Source organism: Myotis yumanensis, unplaced genomic scaffold (genome assembly GCF_028538775.1).
Source record: "Myotis yumanensis isolate MYYU_CA2020_CCGP unplaced genomic scaffold, mMyoYum1.0.hap1 SCAF_14, whole genome shotgun sequence".
Taxonomy (NCBI): domain Eukaryota; kingdom Metazoa; phylum Chordata; class Mammalia; order Chiroptera; family Vespertilionidae; genus Myotis; species Myotis yumanensis.
Genome location: NW_027223765.1, coordinates 32,323,182 through 32,339,432, shown reverse-complemented (window position 1 = coordinate 32,339,432; position 16,251 = coordinate 32,323,182). Strand labels below are relative to the sequence as shown.

Here is a 16,251-nt window from a genome sequence, read left to right as displayed (position 1 = left end):
TCTACAGAATCCAAGCCAAAGATCTTACACAATTTACTATAACTATGTGAACACTTGGAGTGCGGGAAACGAGTTAAGTCGGCTCGCGTGAATTGCGCGTACTCCGCGGGAGCCGTCTTTAACTCGGTTCATATAGATTTGCGGTGGAGTGCGGGAAACGTGTAAACTCGGGCCGATTGTAACTGCGTATTACCAAATATTTGTTTGTAATCCACCCTTTTGGTGGATGGAACAAAACCAAAAGACAGAGCCATCTTATATTTTGGCGGGAAATTCACCCGCACTCCAAGTGTGAAGAATGTGATCTAGCTACAAACTTCATAGACTTGAGCTCAGGTAAGTGTTCCCAGTTCAAGGTAGTTCAGTGTATAGTTTCCAACATTTGCTAAGCATTTGCCCCTCACCAGCCACTACAGTAGGTACAAGTGAGATAAGACACCTGCCTTTAAAGTCTGTATTTTGAAATGTGATAATATAAGCACCAAAATTAAACAAACATACCAGAACTTTTATGTGTTTGCCATAAAAGTCAATGGCATGTTGTTTTCCCCTTACAGAAATCCTCTGGTTTTGAGATGCTATTTTCTATTAGTATTTTAGTGATGCTGCTATGGCTCAAGTTCAGGTTTCTCTTTTGGAGACATGTAATTTCTCTTTCCATTGTTAGTTTGTATAATGTACATGACAGTCTTTATACACTTCGGTTCTGACAGTAAGCAATCAGGTATGCATGCTACTGACCCAGTTACTGCAGAATCAGCAAACAAAGGTCCGAAGGAGAGGAGATCTGGGGCTCTGCTTTAAACCAGGCCAGCCCAAGGCCTTTATTTGTCTCCCTAATTCTCGGGGGCTTTTTGCAGTTCTTAGGACTTGGACCAGAATCAGAGTTTTTGTTTTGATTTCCTAATTGATGTAGAACCCCAATTAGAGCCATTTCTTTCTTCTCCTCTTGCTTGCTTCTCTTGAACATTGTCCTTTCACCTTCAATTTTTCATTCATGATTTTTAAAAATATTTGTTTAGTTAGGAATTAGTGAATAAAACCTAATTTCTTCTTACAGAAAATTTAAATTTCATGGAAGCCAAATCTTAATGGTAGGTAGAAATTTCAAAAGGCCCTGAGAAAAAAAGTTTTGTTCAGTATTTATAGAAACTTGCAGTAACTTTTATTTTGGGATACTTTCCCTTTTCCTAAAGGTTTCTGCTTATATATAAAAAATACTCTCATGATTATTTTAATGTGGTTAAAACTGCATGTTTCTTATATTGAAAACTAATATTTTGTCAAATAATGGAATCCTTGTCCTGGCCGGTTTAGCTCAGTGGATAGAGTGTCAGTCTGCAGACTGAAGGTTCAGTTCACGAGTTCGATTCTGTTCAAGGACACATACTTTGTTTGTAGGCTCCATCCCCAGCCCAGGTTGTGGGGCGTGCATGAGGCAACCAATCGATGAATCTCTCACATGGATGTTTCTATCTCTCTGTCTCTCCCTCTCCCTTCCACTCTCTAAAAGTCAATGGAAAAATATCCTTGGGTGAGGATTAACAACAACAAAAATGGAATTATTTAATATAACATTTTATAATTATATAGTTTTTTCCCCCTTCAAAGTAGATGTTCCCTTGGCCTTTCTTAACTGTAGATGGCAGTAGTACATAAGATATATTGATTGGAGGCGGAAAATCTCTAGAATGAGGTTCAATTGCTGTATGATTTTCATTGCGTAACTGTAATCTGTTGTCAAAAGAAACCACAATTACATTTAAATTAAGGTCGTCTCTGTGTTTTTTTTTTGGGGGGGGGGGATGAAATTTATTCATTTTCCTTATCAGATCAACTGAATATCAGAAGTAGTTACCTCTAATTATCTTCCATTTTAATTTGGGATTTCAAAATTAAGGTTCAGTTTTATAAAGTGTGTCTGACTCATCACCTACATAGTTTTCCTATGTTTAATGGTTGATTAGTTCTGTTGACTTTCCTTTGGTTTTGTTTCTTAAGACTCACTGTCCTAGTTTAAGAACTCATTGCATCTCACATGAACTTTTAACTTGTCTTTCCAGTTCAAGTCCTTCATCTCCAATTTGTTCATTCAGGAAATGTTTATTAAGGACTTACTGTGTATCAGGCCCTTTGCTAAGAGAAGGGAACAGAGTATTGCTACTTACTCTCAGATCAGAAGAAAATATCTGACAATCTGACAAAGAGGAAGAAAAAATAAACTAGAACATAGCAGTTCATTTCCAGAGTCATTCTCAGTAATGATAACCATGTTTCCCTATGCTTGTTTCCCTTCCTTCTTTCTTTTTCTTTCTACAAAGCCCTTTAAATCAGATAAAACCGAGCATGTAGGCTACTAATAACAGATACAGAGAAAGAACTCCTTAGTAATAAAACTGCACAGTCTGTTTCAAGGGTAGGTTGGAACACATAGAATTGCTTTTTGGACACCCCTGTTCTTGAAAGAGTAGACGAGACTGATCAAATACTCAAATTTTGCTCCTTAAGCTGTCACACTCAGTGACAATATGATAAAGGACATTTGAATGTGTGATGTAGTGATTGGAGAAAACTGTCTTTTATATTGTATTTTTCTTATTGAATTTTTATATAATCCTTTGTAGTATATCAGTGAATAAAGAAGCTACTTATTTTATCATTTTATTTATTTATTTTTTTTAAATATATTTTATTGATTTTTTACAGAGAGGAAGGGAGAGAGAGAGTTAGAAACATCGATGAGAGAGAAACATCGATCAGCTGCCTCCTGCACATCCCCTACTGGGGATGTGTCCGCAACTCAGGTACATGCCCTTGACCGGAATCGAACCTGGGACCTTTCAGTTCGCAGGCCGATGCTCTATCCACTGAGCCAAACCGGTTCCGGCTTTTTTTTTTATCATTTTAAAAGCTGGGTCTTTTCTCTCAGTTCAGTAAGTATTTATTGCACTTTCCTGTGAGCACTGTGCTAGGCCCTGCAAACAATTCTCTCTGCCCTTGAAGATCTTGCACTGAAATGGAGGTGTGGAGGTGGGATGGGATACATGGAGGGGTAGGAGGTCCAAACACATTGTCTAGTTTTCATATTTTCACACAAGGCAAACTTCTGAATGCCCTGTTTGATCATCCTTGGCTTATTGTAGAGAATCAGAATTCTCTAGACATCTTATCCTTGTTTATTGTCTTTTGTGTTGTTTGTTTATTTATTTATTTATTTATTTTAAAATTGATTTTAAAGAGAGAGGAAGGGGTAAGGAGAAAGTGAGTGAGGAACATTAATGTGAGAGAGAAACATCAATCAGTTGTCTCCCATATGAACCCTGACCAGGATCAAACCTGCAACCTGAGTGTCTGCCCTGACCTGGAATCGAACCTGTGACCTTGCAGTGTACGGGATGAAACTCCAACCAACTTAGCCACACTGGCCAGGGCCCAAGGGACTTTTTTAAAAAGTCCATATTCTGCCCAGGCCTGTGTGACTCAGTTGGTTGAGCATTGGCCCATGCACCGAAAGGTCTCTGGTTCAATCCCGGTCAGGGCACATGCCCAGGTTGCAGGTTCAGTCCCCAGTCATGTGGAGGCAACCAATCGATATTTCTCTCTCACAACAATGTTTCTCTCTCTCTCTCCTCTCCTTCCTCTTTCTCTAAAATCAATAAAAACATCTTTCTATAAAGCAATAAACACCCTAGCCAGTTTGGCTCCGTGGATAAAGCAGACCAAAGGGTCCTGGGTTTGATTCCGGTCAAGGGCATGTACCTCAGTTGCAGGCACCTCCCCTGGTCGGGGCTTGTGCAGGTGGCAACCAATCGATATGCTTCTCCTGTCTTTCCCTCTCTCTTCCACTCTTTCTAAAAATCAATGGAAAAATATCCTTGGGTGAGAATTAAAAAAAACCAAAAAAAAAACAAAAGCAGTAAACAAAAAGTCTGTATCTTTAGTTCCATTAATTCCTTTCCTGAAGTCTATACTTAGGAAACAGAAATTAAGGCCAAGATCATTGTACAAAAATGTTTATCACAGCATTGTTTATAGTAGTGAATAATTGAATATCCATATATCTAATAGGGAATAATATATTTACATGATGGAATGTTTTATTGACATATTTAAAGAATATGTCATTAAAGAATATTTAATGACATGAGAACATGCTCTTGAAAAAAAAGAGAAAAAGATAAAGTTGCATCTGTATAATAATCCAAATTGTGTAATGCTTTTGCCTATATTTTGGACTGTGAAGATCTGATTTACTGTTACCCAGTTCTAGTAAATCAAGCTTGACTGGAATTAGGTTCTGTAATTGCAAAGAAAGCTTTTCATTTTTCTGATTTTTAAAACATTGTCAGTTGCCAGCTAATCCTTCCAAATTGCTCTTCACTTGCTGAAACCTGCATTATGACCTCATGTCAGTATATGATCCTAGGATATAAATGAATCAGAGGTACTGCTTATGTTTTAGATGATTAAGCATTTTAGACAATAAGGTTTCCTCCTAATAAGGTTAGCAATCAACATTATTTTGTGCCTGTAGGCTTTTCATAATAACTAAGGATATTATCTTCTTTGTTCGAACTTCACAGATTATAAGCACACCACAGAGACTGACCAGTTCAGGAAGTGTTCTGATTGGGAGTCCATACACCCCAGCACCAGCAATGGTCACTCAGACACACATAGCGGAAGCTACTGGCTGGGTTCCAGGGTAAGAGTATTGTTACAAGTTACCATTTTAAAAATAAAATTTTAAAAGTTCTGACATTTTTTTCTTAGGATTTTGTCTTCTGTTCTTGTGTTATGTTAGTCTAGTCCTTAAAAACTAATACGTTTCCTTTAAAATTACCAATTTATATGACTTCATGTCTTAGATATAAGCCATTTATGGAACAACCATTTAAAACAGAGAAAAACATTATAATAATCACTTGTACTTGAATCTTTTTACTTTTTTTTAACTCTGAAAGAGAACTATTTTTTATTATTATGGCATTTAGCTGCTTTGGAGATGTCAAAACTATATTTTATATTGTTTTAACAAAAGGTATTTTAAGTGTTGGTGATACTGAGAATTTCCTCTATGAATTCTTTTTTCCTTAAAAAAAATCAGAAAAGGAACTAGGGAAAAGAGGCCAAATTCTATGTTATTCAGTTGCCACTTTTAGTACCAAACCTTCACATGTTTCATCTTTGTCTGCAAAATACCCTTACCCAACCTCTCTCCTTTGCTTATCATTTTAACATCTCATCTTCCCATAAAATAAAAGGAAATAGTAAAATTAATGACTCAAAACTTTATTCTGTTACTTTAGAAGTTATTTAAATACTGCATGGGTAGTTCCATCTTTGACTTACAACTGTGAGTTCTAGCAAACAGACAGTAAATCTTGGTTGAGTAAGAATTTCCTCCCTTCAAAAATATTAAATGAGCTTGGCAAGCTTCGACCTATGAACCAGGAGGTCACGCTTCGATTCCCAGTCTGGGCACATGCCTGGGTTTGGGCTCCATCCCCAGTGGGGCGGGGGCCTGCAGGAGGCAGTTGATCAGTGATTCTCTCTAATCATTGATGTTTCTATCTCTCTCTCTCTCTGAAATCAATAAAAAAAAATATATTTTTAAAAAGAATATTAAATGAATTAATGAAATAGTCCTGGCAAAGTGTTTTAAGTCATATTCAAACACCTACGCACACATATATTAGAGATAGAAGAGTTTCATATGTGGTCATACTTTTCCATTATCAAATGAGATGACATGACAGTCACCTGTAATTCCATGGCCTTTATTCAGTCCTTGTGAGCATTCTCATGTAGATCCAAAAGTTACCTTGGATTTCTGCACAGCCCTGAGAGATTATAACATGAGCTCGTGCCTGTACCAGGGGTTTGGAGATGACCAGGGTTTGGATAGTTCCAGCCCCAGCTGTGCTTTATGTTGGAGGTGGTATGACTGTCATGTCTTTATAGTCAGTCTTTCCAGAGTAAATCAAACTTCTCTGTGCCTTTTCTTTTGTGAACCTGCAGTGTTTTCCTCCTTAAAGATTCATTGAACTCATTTCAAACTAGGTTATCCTATTGTGATTTCTTGGTCCTTTCATAAAATTTAAGTTTTTATTTTATGGACATACCTTTTATATTAGTTTTTATGTTTAGCTATATAGTGGCATTAGACAAGTTACAGTAAATTATTCATGAAATAAAGTAGTGTTTATATGTTCTTTTTATGCCTTTTTTTCTTTTCTTTTTAGTGATAGAAAACGGGCTAGAGAATTTATAGACTCTGATTTTTCAGAAAGGTGAGTATGAGTGTATCTTGTTTGGGAGATGCTACTACATAAAGAGGTTTGGTACCCAGACTCTAGCTTAAGTTAGTGAGATGTGTTTATCCACACAACTTTAACTTGATTGAGTTTCTACCATGGTTCTGTACCACACTGAGTATTTTCTTCACTTGTCGTTACATAAATTTAGTATTACATTTTTATTTTTATGGTTTCAAAGGTGAATAGATTGGCTATTGGTAATATGTCATTTAGCTCCCTCCCTCCTTTTGGGAAATGCAGTGTTCGACCAAGGTGAACACTACACCTGACCTCAACATGCCCAAATGTTTTAAAAACAGGTTTGAGCACATTTAAAGATCATAGTAAATTCTTACTTCTTCCTCTAAATAATACATCGAGTATAATGTAACCTTTCTTTAGACTGTTAGGACAGCGGTTCTCAGTTCTCGGTGTGCCTCAGAATTTCCTGTGGTTTGTTGAAAAATATAGATGCCTGCCTACCAAGTGAGAAACTCCAGGATTAAAAACTCTTCTTTACGGTCATTATTTGAGCTTAAGTTCAATATTCCATGCAAGTCACTACACAAGGTACAATATTAATGTTGCACTGTTAAAGTAGGATGCATAGAGTTGAATTCTGTAAGATTGTTACAATTTTAAATAAAACCTTGCCAGTTATGCTTTTTAAATTTTGGTTCTAGGATTTTGTAATTTCCCTTTTCAATGGTATTTCCGTCTCCTTTGTCCTGTTAGGTCATCTGTTCTCAGTATAATAGTTTTCTGTCTTTTCCACTTTCTAGTTTGCTATCTCTGACTTGCTGGGCAACTAGGTGGCCAGTTGTGTTAGAATTCAGTCTAAAATAAAAGTGAATAGGCTCTGAGTGAGGACCTCGGGCTGTATATTTTAAAAGTGTGTTTTCTTGCATTGACACTGGCTCTGCTGTAGTTCCTTGGTGGCCTTTGTTGCTTGCTTCTTGGTTCTTAACTGTTTTGAACACAAAATCATGTTTGAGGAATTGCTGTGTCATATAGAAATATATAGCAAAACGTTCTTTTCTCTCTAATGGAAATTCCTCTTTCCAACTCATACTGGTCTTTGTGTTTATCCTAGGAAAGGGTAGCAGTGTAAGTTCTTAAAGATGTATTTAGCAATGTTTAAGGCCTTAAAATAGGGGTTGTCGTTAGTTACGATTGGTGGCACCTGTGTACTACAAACAGTGTATAAACAATAAGATTCCCTTCATTTTCTCCTTCATAAGAAAAAGATCTCTAAAGATCACATTAAAAGTGCCAGATTAAATTTGTGGGTGTAACCACTGATTCAACTTTCCTTTTCTGCATCTGGGTTCAGTGGCTTTTTGGGGGGTGAGGGTTGTGCTATTATTCTCTTTTATTTTTAAATATAACCACAAACATTACTACATGTGGTTTTTATTGTTGTTCTTACAAATGTTTATTTTCCTCCAGATTTATTGTATTTTTCTATAACGCTGTGAAAAGTTTTTGTTTCCCTCCTCCCAAGTGTTTAGGTTAAAAAAGCCAGCTCTCAACCATAGACTAATCTTTATCTCTCCATGTCTCATATGTTGATTTAGTATGATATGTAAATATTTACTAGCATATTGGTTTTCCTCAGAGATTTATACATCAATATATGTAGACATATACAAGCTTCTTTTTTCAAAATATATTTTTATTGATCTCAGAGAGGAAAGGAGAGGGAGAGAGAGAGATAGAAACATCAGTGATGAGAGAGAATCATTGATTGGCCGCCCCGCACATGCCCCACACTGGGGATCAAGCCTGCAACCCGGGCATGTGCCCTGACCAGGAATCTAACCCCGTGACCTCCGGGTTTGATGCTCAACCACTGAGCCACGCCAGCTGGGCTATACAGGCTTCCTATCCTCATCTTATTACTTGACAGTACAATTTTAGCTCTGTTTTACACAACTGTTTTTCTTGGTTAAGAAGCAAGTCAGTTTCTGAAGAAATCTTGTTTGGTGGGTGAAGGATCCATTGAGATATTCTCTTTAGTTTTTCCCTGTATTCTCATCCACTGGAGTTTTTTGCACAGAGCTTGCAGAAGGAGCTATGAAAACCCTCTTTCTGGTCTTGCCTGGGGTTTGTTTTTTTGTTTGTTTGTTTGTTTTTTAATATATTTTATTGATTTTTTACAGAGAGGAAGGGAGAGAGATAGAGAGTTAGAAACATCGATGAGAGAGAAACATCGATCAGCTGCCTCCTGCACATCTCCCACTGGGGGTGTGCCCGCAACCCAGGTACATGCCCTTGACCGGAATCGAACCTGGGACCTTTCAGTCCGCAGGCCGACGCTCTATCCACTGAGCCAAACCGGTTTCGGCTTGCCTGGGGTTTTGATCCTGGAAGATGTTTGTTCACTTTGTCTTTTTATCTTTGGACAGAATCTGATGGTGTCTCCTAAATCTCTTTCCCAAATAGGTCTGCTTTCGCTTCAGGACTTCTACTGGGGGAGGAAAGTTCTTAATATCTTTTTTCTGTTGGAATTCAGTTAAAATGTTTATTTATAATAAACCAATATAATTTAAACTCTGTAATACACTAATAATCAAAATCTGTATAGTGAACATTTGTACTAGTACTTCAGTGATGTTTATGGAGTTGTTCATGCAACAAATATGTTGAAGATCTGTTAAGTATTGCTGTGTTCTAGGCATTGGAGAGAATAATAAACAAGAGAGAAGTTTCTGCCCTTAAAGAGTTGATATGGGGGTGTTCAATAAACAGATATCATTTTAGACTGTGATAGGTGGCATGAAAAAAAAATAAGAAGGGGCTTTGTGGATTATTGGCAGGATGGTGGCTGTCTTAGAGCAGGCCTCTCTAAGGAGGTAACATTTGAATGCAAAGAAGTCAGGCATGTAGCTAGTCTAGTCGTGGTGGGGAGCCAGGGATTCAGGGCAGAATGCATGGCAAATGCAGAGCTAAATGAGGAACCAGGCTGGAGTATTTGGGGAAGCAGAGAGGCTTGGAGATAGTAAGAAAGGCAAAGTGATACGAGACGAGGGTGAAGAAGTAGGCAGGGGTCAGATCATGAAAAGCCTTATAGGTCTCAGTAAGGAATTTATTTTTATTTTAAGAAGGGAAATGACATGCTAATTTACACTGGCTGCTGAGCAGGAAATGAATTCTAAGGAGACCTGAACAGAAGCTGGAAAATCAGTTCAAAGCTAATGCAGGGTCTGTGGCTTGGCAGTGGAGATAGGGGAAAAATGAATTAATTTTGGAGGTAGAACCAACAGGATTTATTGATAGATTGAATGAAGGAAAGGGGGCGATAAAGGATGACTCTTGGTTGTTTTGCACGAACAGCTGGGTGAATATTGATGCCATTTACATTTATTGTTGCTAGGAGTAGGTTTGGGGAGGGATTGAATTTTGTTTTAGACCAACAAAGTTCAAAAAGTTTATTAGTTATCAAATGATTAATATCATTAAGTCTATTTTATAAGTAGTGCATCCGCATATAAATGGTCAGGCCTAGATGACATACCCCAGGAGGGAGAGAAGGTCCATAAGGAATAAACGTTAAGTTCCCATCTCAAATCCCCATCCCCACCCCCAACACATACACAATGGATGCATACTTACAGGAACATGAGTGTGTGTTTTTTCTAAATTATTTTATCAATTTACTAAATTATCTTGTTGATGTAAATGTTCTGGTTGACTCATTTTAATGAGAAATAAAGTTTTTATTAGATATAATAAAATTATCCTGGCATATACTGTTTTATACTACAAATTTTAGTTTTATATTACTTTTTAAAATAAAAATAAATTATTGGAAATTATAAAAAGATAGTGGTTATGGATCCCAGTTAAGTGCCTAAAAAGATAAATAACTTTTTCCTTTTTAATTTATTAATTTTAGAGAAAGATAGGAAGGGAAGGAGCAACAAACATCAACCTGTTATTCCCCTCACTGATGCCTTCCTTGGTTGACTCTTGCATGTGCCCTGATCAGGGATGGAACCCACAACCTTGGTGTATCGGGACCATGCTCCAACCAACTGAACTACCCGGCCAGAGCATAGATACTTTTCCTTTTATTCTTTGGGCACAATTTATTTGAATACTTGAAATGAAATTATTAGTAAAATGTAACATGCTTTTCAAAGTATACTATATTAGTAGGTTTTTTTTTTTTTTTTCTCAATTTGGTTTTATTTGGTAAGGAATGCTTCCTAGTATTCCACATCCTGTGGTGAAATTTGGTGTAATTTAGAAAGGTGGTGTTGGTGTTTCAAAGAGTTCGGGTTCTAAGGAAGTGTGTGAACTCTTTATTTAAGATTTAGATAGGGAGATTCCAGTTTAAGATGGTAACTGAACACCATGTTTGCACCACAATGCCTGAAATCCTATTGACATTCTCATGTAAAAAATAAAAGGAGCCCTAGCCGGTTTGGCTCAATGGATAGAGCATCAGCCTGCAGACCAAAGGGTCCCCGCTTTGATTTTGGTCAAAGGCACGTACCTCAGTTGCACACTCCTCCCCAGTCCAGGGCCTGGTCGGGGCGTGTCAGGAGGCAACCAATCAGTGTGTTTCTCTAACATCGATATTCATTTCTCTTGTATGGAATGGAATTGCTGGGTCATATGGTAATTCTCTGGCCTTTTGAATAACTGCCAGACTATTTTCCAGAGTGGCTGTTTTCACCAACAAAAATTTCCAGTTTCTGTACATCATTGCCAGCACTTATCTGTTTCATTTATTTCACAACCTTGTGGATGTGAAATTATCTTATTAGGGTTTTGATTTTCTTTTTTTTTTTAATATATTTTATTGATTCCTTACAGAGAGGAAGGGAGAGAGATAGATAGCCAGAAACATCGATGGGAGAGAAACATCGATCAGCTGCCTCCTGCACATCTCCCACTGGGGATGTGCCCGCAACCCAGGTACATGCCCTTGACCGGAATTGAACCTGGGACCCTTCAGTCCGCAGGCCGATGCTCTATCCACTGAGCCAAACCGGTTTCGGCAGGGGGTTTTGATTTTTTATATCCCTAATGGCTGATGATGTTGAGCATCTTTTCATGTGCTTATTGACCATTTGTAATATGTTCTTTGACCAACATATGATCAGATCCTTTGGGTTGTCATTTTATTATTGAGTTGTAAGAGTTTTGTCAGGAAAAGGCACACCTTTTCTGAATGTGGCAGTAGTAGTAATAAACTAGATGTGACCATGGAAGTGACTTAAAGAATAAAGAATAGCCCTAGCTGGATAGAGTGTCGGCCTGCAGACTGGAGGGTCCTGGGTTCAATCCCGGTCAAGGGCACAATGAGTTTGTTTTTTTATCCACAATTAATGATAAAATGCTAAAACCATATCATCTCATTTTACAGAGATAGACTGGCTAATGAAGCCACTAAACCATCAACATTTACGCATAAAAGACAAAACATAAATAAGTTCAAAACCTAAAGAACCACTGAAAAAATAAATTATTGTACAACTAGCCGAAACCGGTTTGGCTCAGTGGATAGAGCGTCGGCCTGCGGACTGAAGGGTCCCAGGTTCGATTCTGGTTAAGGGCATGTATGTTGGTTGCGGGCACACCCCCGGTGGGAGATGTGCAGGAGGCAGCTGGTCGATGTTTCTCTCTCATCGATGTTTCTAACTCTCTATCCCTCTCTCTTCCTCTCTGTAAAAAATCAATAAAATATATTTAAAAAAAAAAAGAAATCTCATATGTTGAGAATAAAAATAAATAAATTATTGTACAACTATTACCACTACCCATCTCCAGAACTTTTTTTGACCACCCCATACTGAAACTCTGTACGCATTAAGCAATAACTCCCCACTTCCTCTGGCTCAGTAGCCAAAGTTTTACTTTCTGTCTATGAATTTAACTGTTCTAGGTATCTCATATAAAAGGAATCATATAGTATTTACCTTTTCATACTTGGCTTATTTCACATATCAGGTCTTCCAGGTTCATTCATGTTGTAGTATGTATCAGAAATTCATTCTCTTTTAAGGCTGAATAATATTGCATTCATTATATGTTTGTTTTTTTTATTCATCTGTTGATGGATGTTGAGTTGTTTTCACCTTTTGGCTATTGAATATTGCTGCTATGATCATGGATGTACAGATATCTGTTGGAGTCCCTGCTTTCAATTCTTTTGCTATGTACCCAGAAGTAGAATTGCTGGATCATATGGTACTTCTATGTTTATTTTATTATTATTTTAAATATATATGTATATTATTGTTTTCAGAGAGGAAGGGCAAGGGAAAGAGAGATAGAAACATCAATTATGAGAATCATTGATTGGCTGCCTCCTGCATGTCCCCTATTGCGATCTAACCCGCAACCTGGGCATGTGCCCTTGACCAGAATCGAACCTGGGACCCTTAAGTCCACAGACCAACGCTCTATTCACTAAGCCAAACTGGCTAGGGTTGGTACTTCTTTCTATGTTTAAATTTTTGAGGAACTGCCATAATATTTTCTACATCCATTATACATTCTCACAGCAATGCGCAACGGTTCCAGTTTCTCCATATCCTCACAATATGTCTTGTTTTTGTTTTTGTTAATAACCATCCTAATGGGTGTGAGTGATATCTCATTATTGTTTTGATTTGCATTTCCCTAATGGTTAGTAATGTTGAGCATCTTTTCATGTGCTTATTGATCATTCATATCTTTTTTTTTTGTAGAAATGTCTTCTCAGTTCCTCTGCTCATTTTTTAATTGGGTTGATTTTTTTTTTTTTTGCTTGAATTGAGTTCTTTACATAGCCTTTTACCTTTTAATGTTCTTTCACTAGAGGCATTGTTCATTTGACTTTCAAAGAAGTTTTTATAGAAGGGTTACCAGGTCCAAATCTCCTACCTGTGTACTGCAGGTGTTGACTATTCTCACTACTATTGACTTTTAATGTAGACATTGATTGGTGGTGGTTGTTTTTGGCACAATGCTTTAACAACCTTCAGAGAACAAACATAGTTTCTTGATTCAGCCAATGTTGAATAGTACCCTTCAGTTTTGTATTGGTTATGAAGATTCTGGAGCCCACGAAAAGGAACAACACCTAAAGCAGTGGCCAGCAAACTCATTAGTCAACAGAGCCAAATATTAACAGTACAACGATTGAAATTTCTTTTGAGAGCCAAATTTTTTAAACTTAAACTATATAGTGATTGGCTGGTGGGTGTGGCTTAAGGCATAGTGAAGGTACGGTCAATTTGCATGTTTGTCTTTTATTAGTGTAGATAGGCTAGTTTACCAATGTTGATATTTAACCACAGTTCTCAAGTTTATTATCAATGCATACACTGAACTAATCTTATAAAACTTTTATATGTAGTCTTGTATTTATGTTTCAGGAGTATGTTCTTTAGCACTTAAAATCTAGCTGTTCCTATTTAAGGACTGTGTTTAGTTCTTTCTTTAAATATTATCCATGTATGACTAGAGGACAAATTAGCCAAACTACCCTATGATTATTTTATTGCTCCCTTTTTAAAAATACTAGAGTTACATGAAACACAACACCATGCTTTATTGCTGGCTTTTAAAAAGTATATAAATACTGAGTTGAGAATTTTATTTACTTTCAGCCATTATCCAGTTCTTAGCATAAATTAAAAACCCCATACACAACATATTTTTTTCAAAATAACTCCTGTGCTCCTATTTTTAGCAACTCTTATTTACTTTTGTCACCTGACTTGTACAAATGATACTAACTTATGTGTGACTAGCCATTTGTATCTCCATGCACCAAACTAAGGACAAATCAGCCTAGAGTGGGTTTTGTGTGGAAATGTACACAGCAAATGGGAATTGGTGGATTCTTTTCCAAAATAAAATGACTTAGAACAGTGACATAAACAGAATCGGGACATGACCAGTTTCGTATGGAAAGTTCACCTTGGTGGCCATGTTAGGAAGGACTGGAGTGCCTATAGAACAGTTATGAGGTCCTAGTTAAGAACTGGATAAAGACTTAAAGTAAATAAAATAAAACCACCCCCTACTAGCCTTAAAGGACTCACTTTCAGCACTCACTCCCGGGGTCTCTTTCAGCTCAGTATGCAGCATCTTTGCTTGTTTATATATCACTGCCTCCGAAATGGCTGTCACTAATGAACTGCTTTTCGTTTATCCAAATCAAGTTTTTCTGCCTCTTCAGTTGCCTGTGATCATTGTTTCTTTCACCCCTTTAGCAACATTAGCACTCTTGATGGCCTATTTATGTTTTAAAATTGTGTTCTTCTGGTGATTTTCCCAGCAACAAAAGCATTCTCTCCTTTGTTGCCTGAGAGTCTCTTTTTATCATGCTGAGGTATCAGCTTGAAAGGGTTGTCAGTTTGAAAACCAAAGTTTGGTTCCAAAACCTAGATATGTTTTCTGCTAGCAACTTGGTGGAGATGGGAGATGTTCGAGAAACGAGGTTTGACTGTATTTTATGAACACTTTCTTCAATTATAGCATTTAATGTTTAGAATCTGTTCCCTTTTATTTTTTTTCAGATACTCTATTGTCAGTATATTCTTTGCCTCTCTTCAATATTAGTCATTTCCTCTTCAATATCAGTTGTGGGAGTTATGCAAAATAGATTATTGTGACCTCTTTAGTTCCTTGCACACAGCTGGTATTGAAGAGGGTGAAACTCCTCGTTTCAACTGCTGCTCTCAAATTGGCCTGCTGTGCTTTCTAGTAAATTCGTATTGGCAATTTTGGGATTACTGTTGTGATTTCCATTAAATGTAGCCCCATTGAGTATTTCTTATCCTGCTCACTACCGTGTGGGCCTTTGGCCATTGGTATTGTGTTCTGAGGTTTGTTGAGGACACCTTGTCATCTAGTTTTGTTGTAAATATTGTCATGAAGTTTGCATTTTGTTGTAAATATTGTCATGAGGTCTAGTTGCTCTGTTTTTATCTGGGGATTTGGAGAGTTTGAAAACTATGCTGCTGTCTTGCTATCTTCCTAGACTCCCCCATAACTGGTGTGTGTGTGTGTGTGTGTGTGTGTGTGTGTCTGTAGTCTGTTTGAATATTAAATATTAAATTGACATGTCTTTTATAATCTGGGCATATAGTTGGCACTCAGATTAGCAGAACTATAAACCACTCAATTTAGTAGAACTAAACTGAACCCCTGAAAATTTAATGATTAAGTCAGGGGTCCTCAAACTTTTTAAACAGGGGGCCAGTTCACTGTCCATCAGACCGTTGGAGGGCCGGACTATAGTTTAAAAAAAAACTATGAACAAATTCCTATGCACACTGCACATATCTTATTTTGAAGTAAAAAAACAAAACGGGAACAAATACAATATTTGTATTTGCATGTGGCCCTCGGGCCGTAGTTTGAGGACCCCTGGATTAAGTTATCAAAGTTTAGGCCTAGGCATTAACCAAACTTGAAAGAATTAGGTAATTATGGACCATATATGAACTACGAGGGCAGAGTTTTTATCTGTTCTCCTCATGGATTTATTCCCAGTATGTAGAATAGTGCCTGACACATAATAGTAAATAACTGGTCAATAAATATTTGTTGAAGAAATAGATGATGTGCATAAGAGAACCACTCTAGCTTTATATTTTATTAGGCTTTTAAGGTAAAAATTAAATTTAAAACATTTCCTCATCTCTAACTCAATTAAACCTTACCACTTGAAACAAAAATCAAATTACTGTCTTCTCATTATGTTATACTTTTGTAAAGGAAGTCTCTAAGTAAGTATGATGGAGTATAAATATTTGTTTTTCTCTTTTAGTAAACGAAGCAAAAAAGGAGATAAAAATGGAAAAGGCTTGAGACATTTTTCAATGAAAGTGTGTGAGAAAGTTCAGCGGAAAGGCACAACGTCATATAATGAAGTAGCTGATGAGCTGGTATCAGAGTTCACCAATTCAAATAACCATTTGGCAGCTGATTCGGTAGGTAGATC

General features: G+C 37.1%; 1 protein-coding gene across 9 annotated transcripts in view; it reads left to right on the top strand.

Moving 5' to 3' along the window:
- Positions 1 to 16,251, top strand: part of TFDP2 (transcription factor Dp-2) — a 120,175-nt gene that overhangs the window by 89,053 nt on the left and 14,871 nt on the right. For 8 of the 9 annotated variants that reach the window (XM_070433533.1, XM_070433534.1, XM_070433541.1 and 5 more), the window contains 3 exons: positions 4,584 to 4,705; positions 6,246 to 6,293; positions 16,078 to 16,240. In XM_070433533.1, coding sequence (XP_070289634.1) covers positions 4,584 to 4,705; positions 6,246 to 6,293; positions 16,078 to 16,240 — 333 coding nt within the window. The remainder of the gene's footprint in view (positions 1 to 4,583; positions 4,706 to 6,245; positions 6,294 to 16,077; positions 16,241 to 16,251) is intronic. The other variant, XM_070433535.1, reaches the window with a different exon arrangement.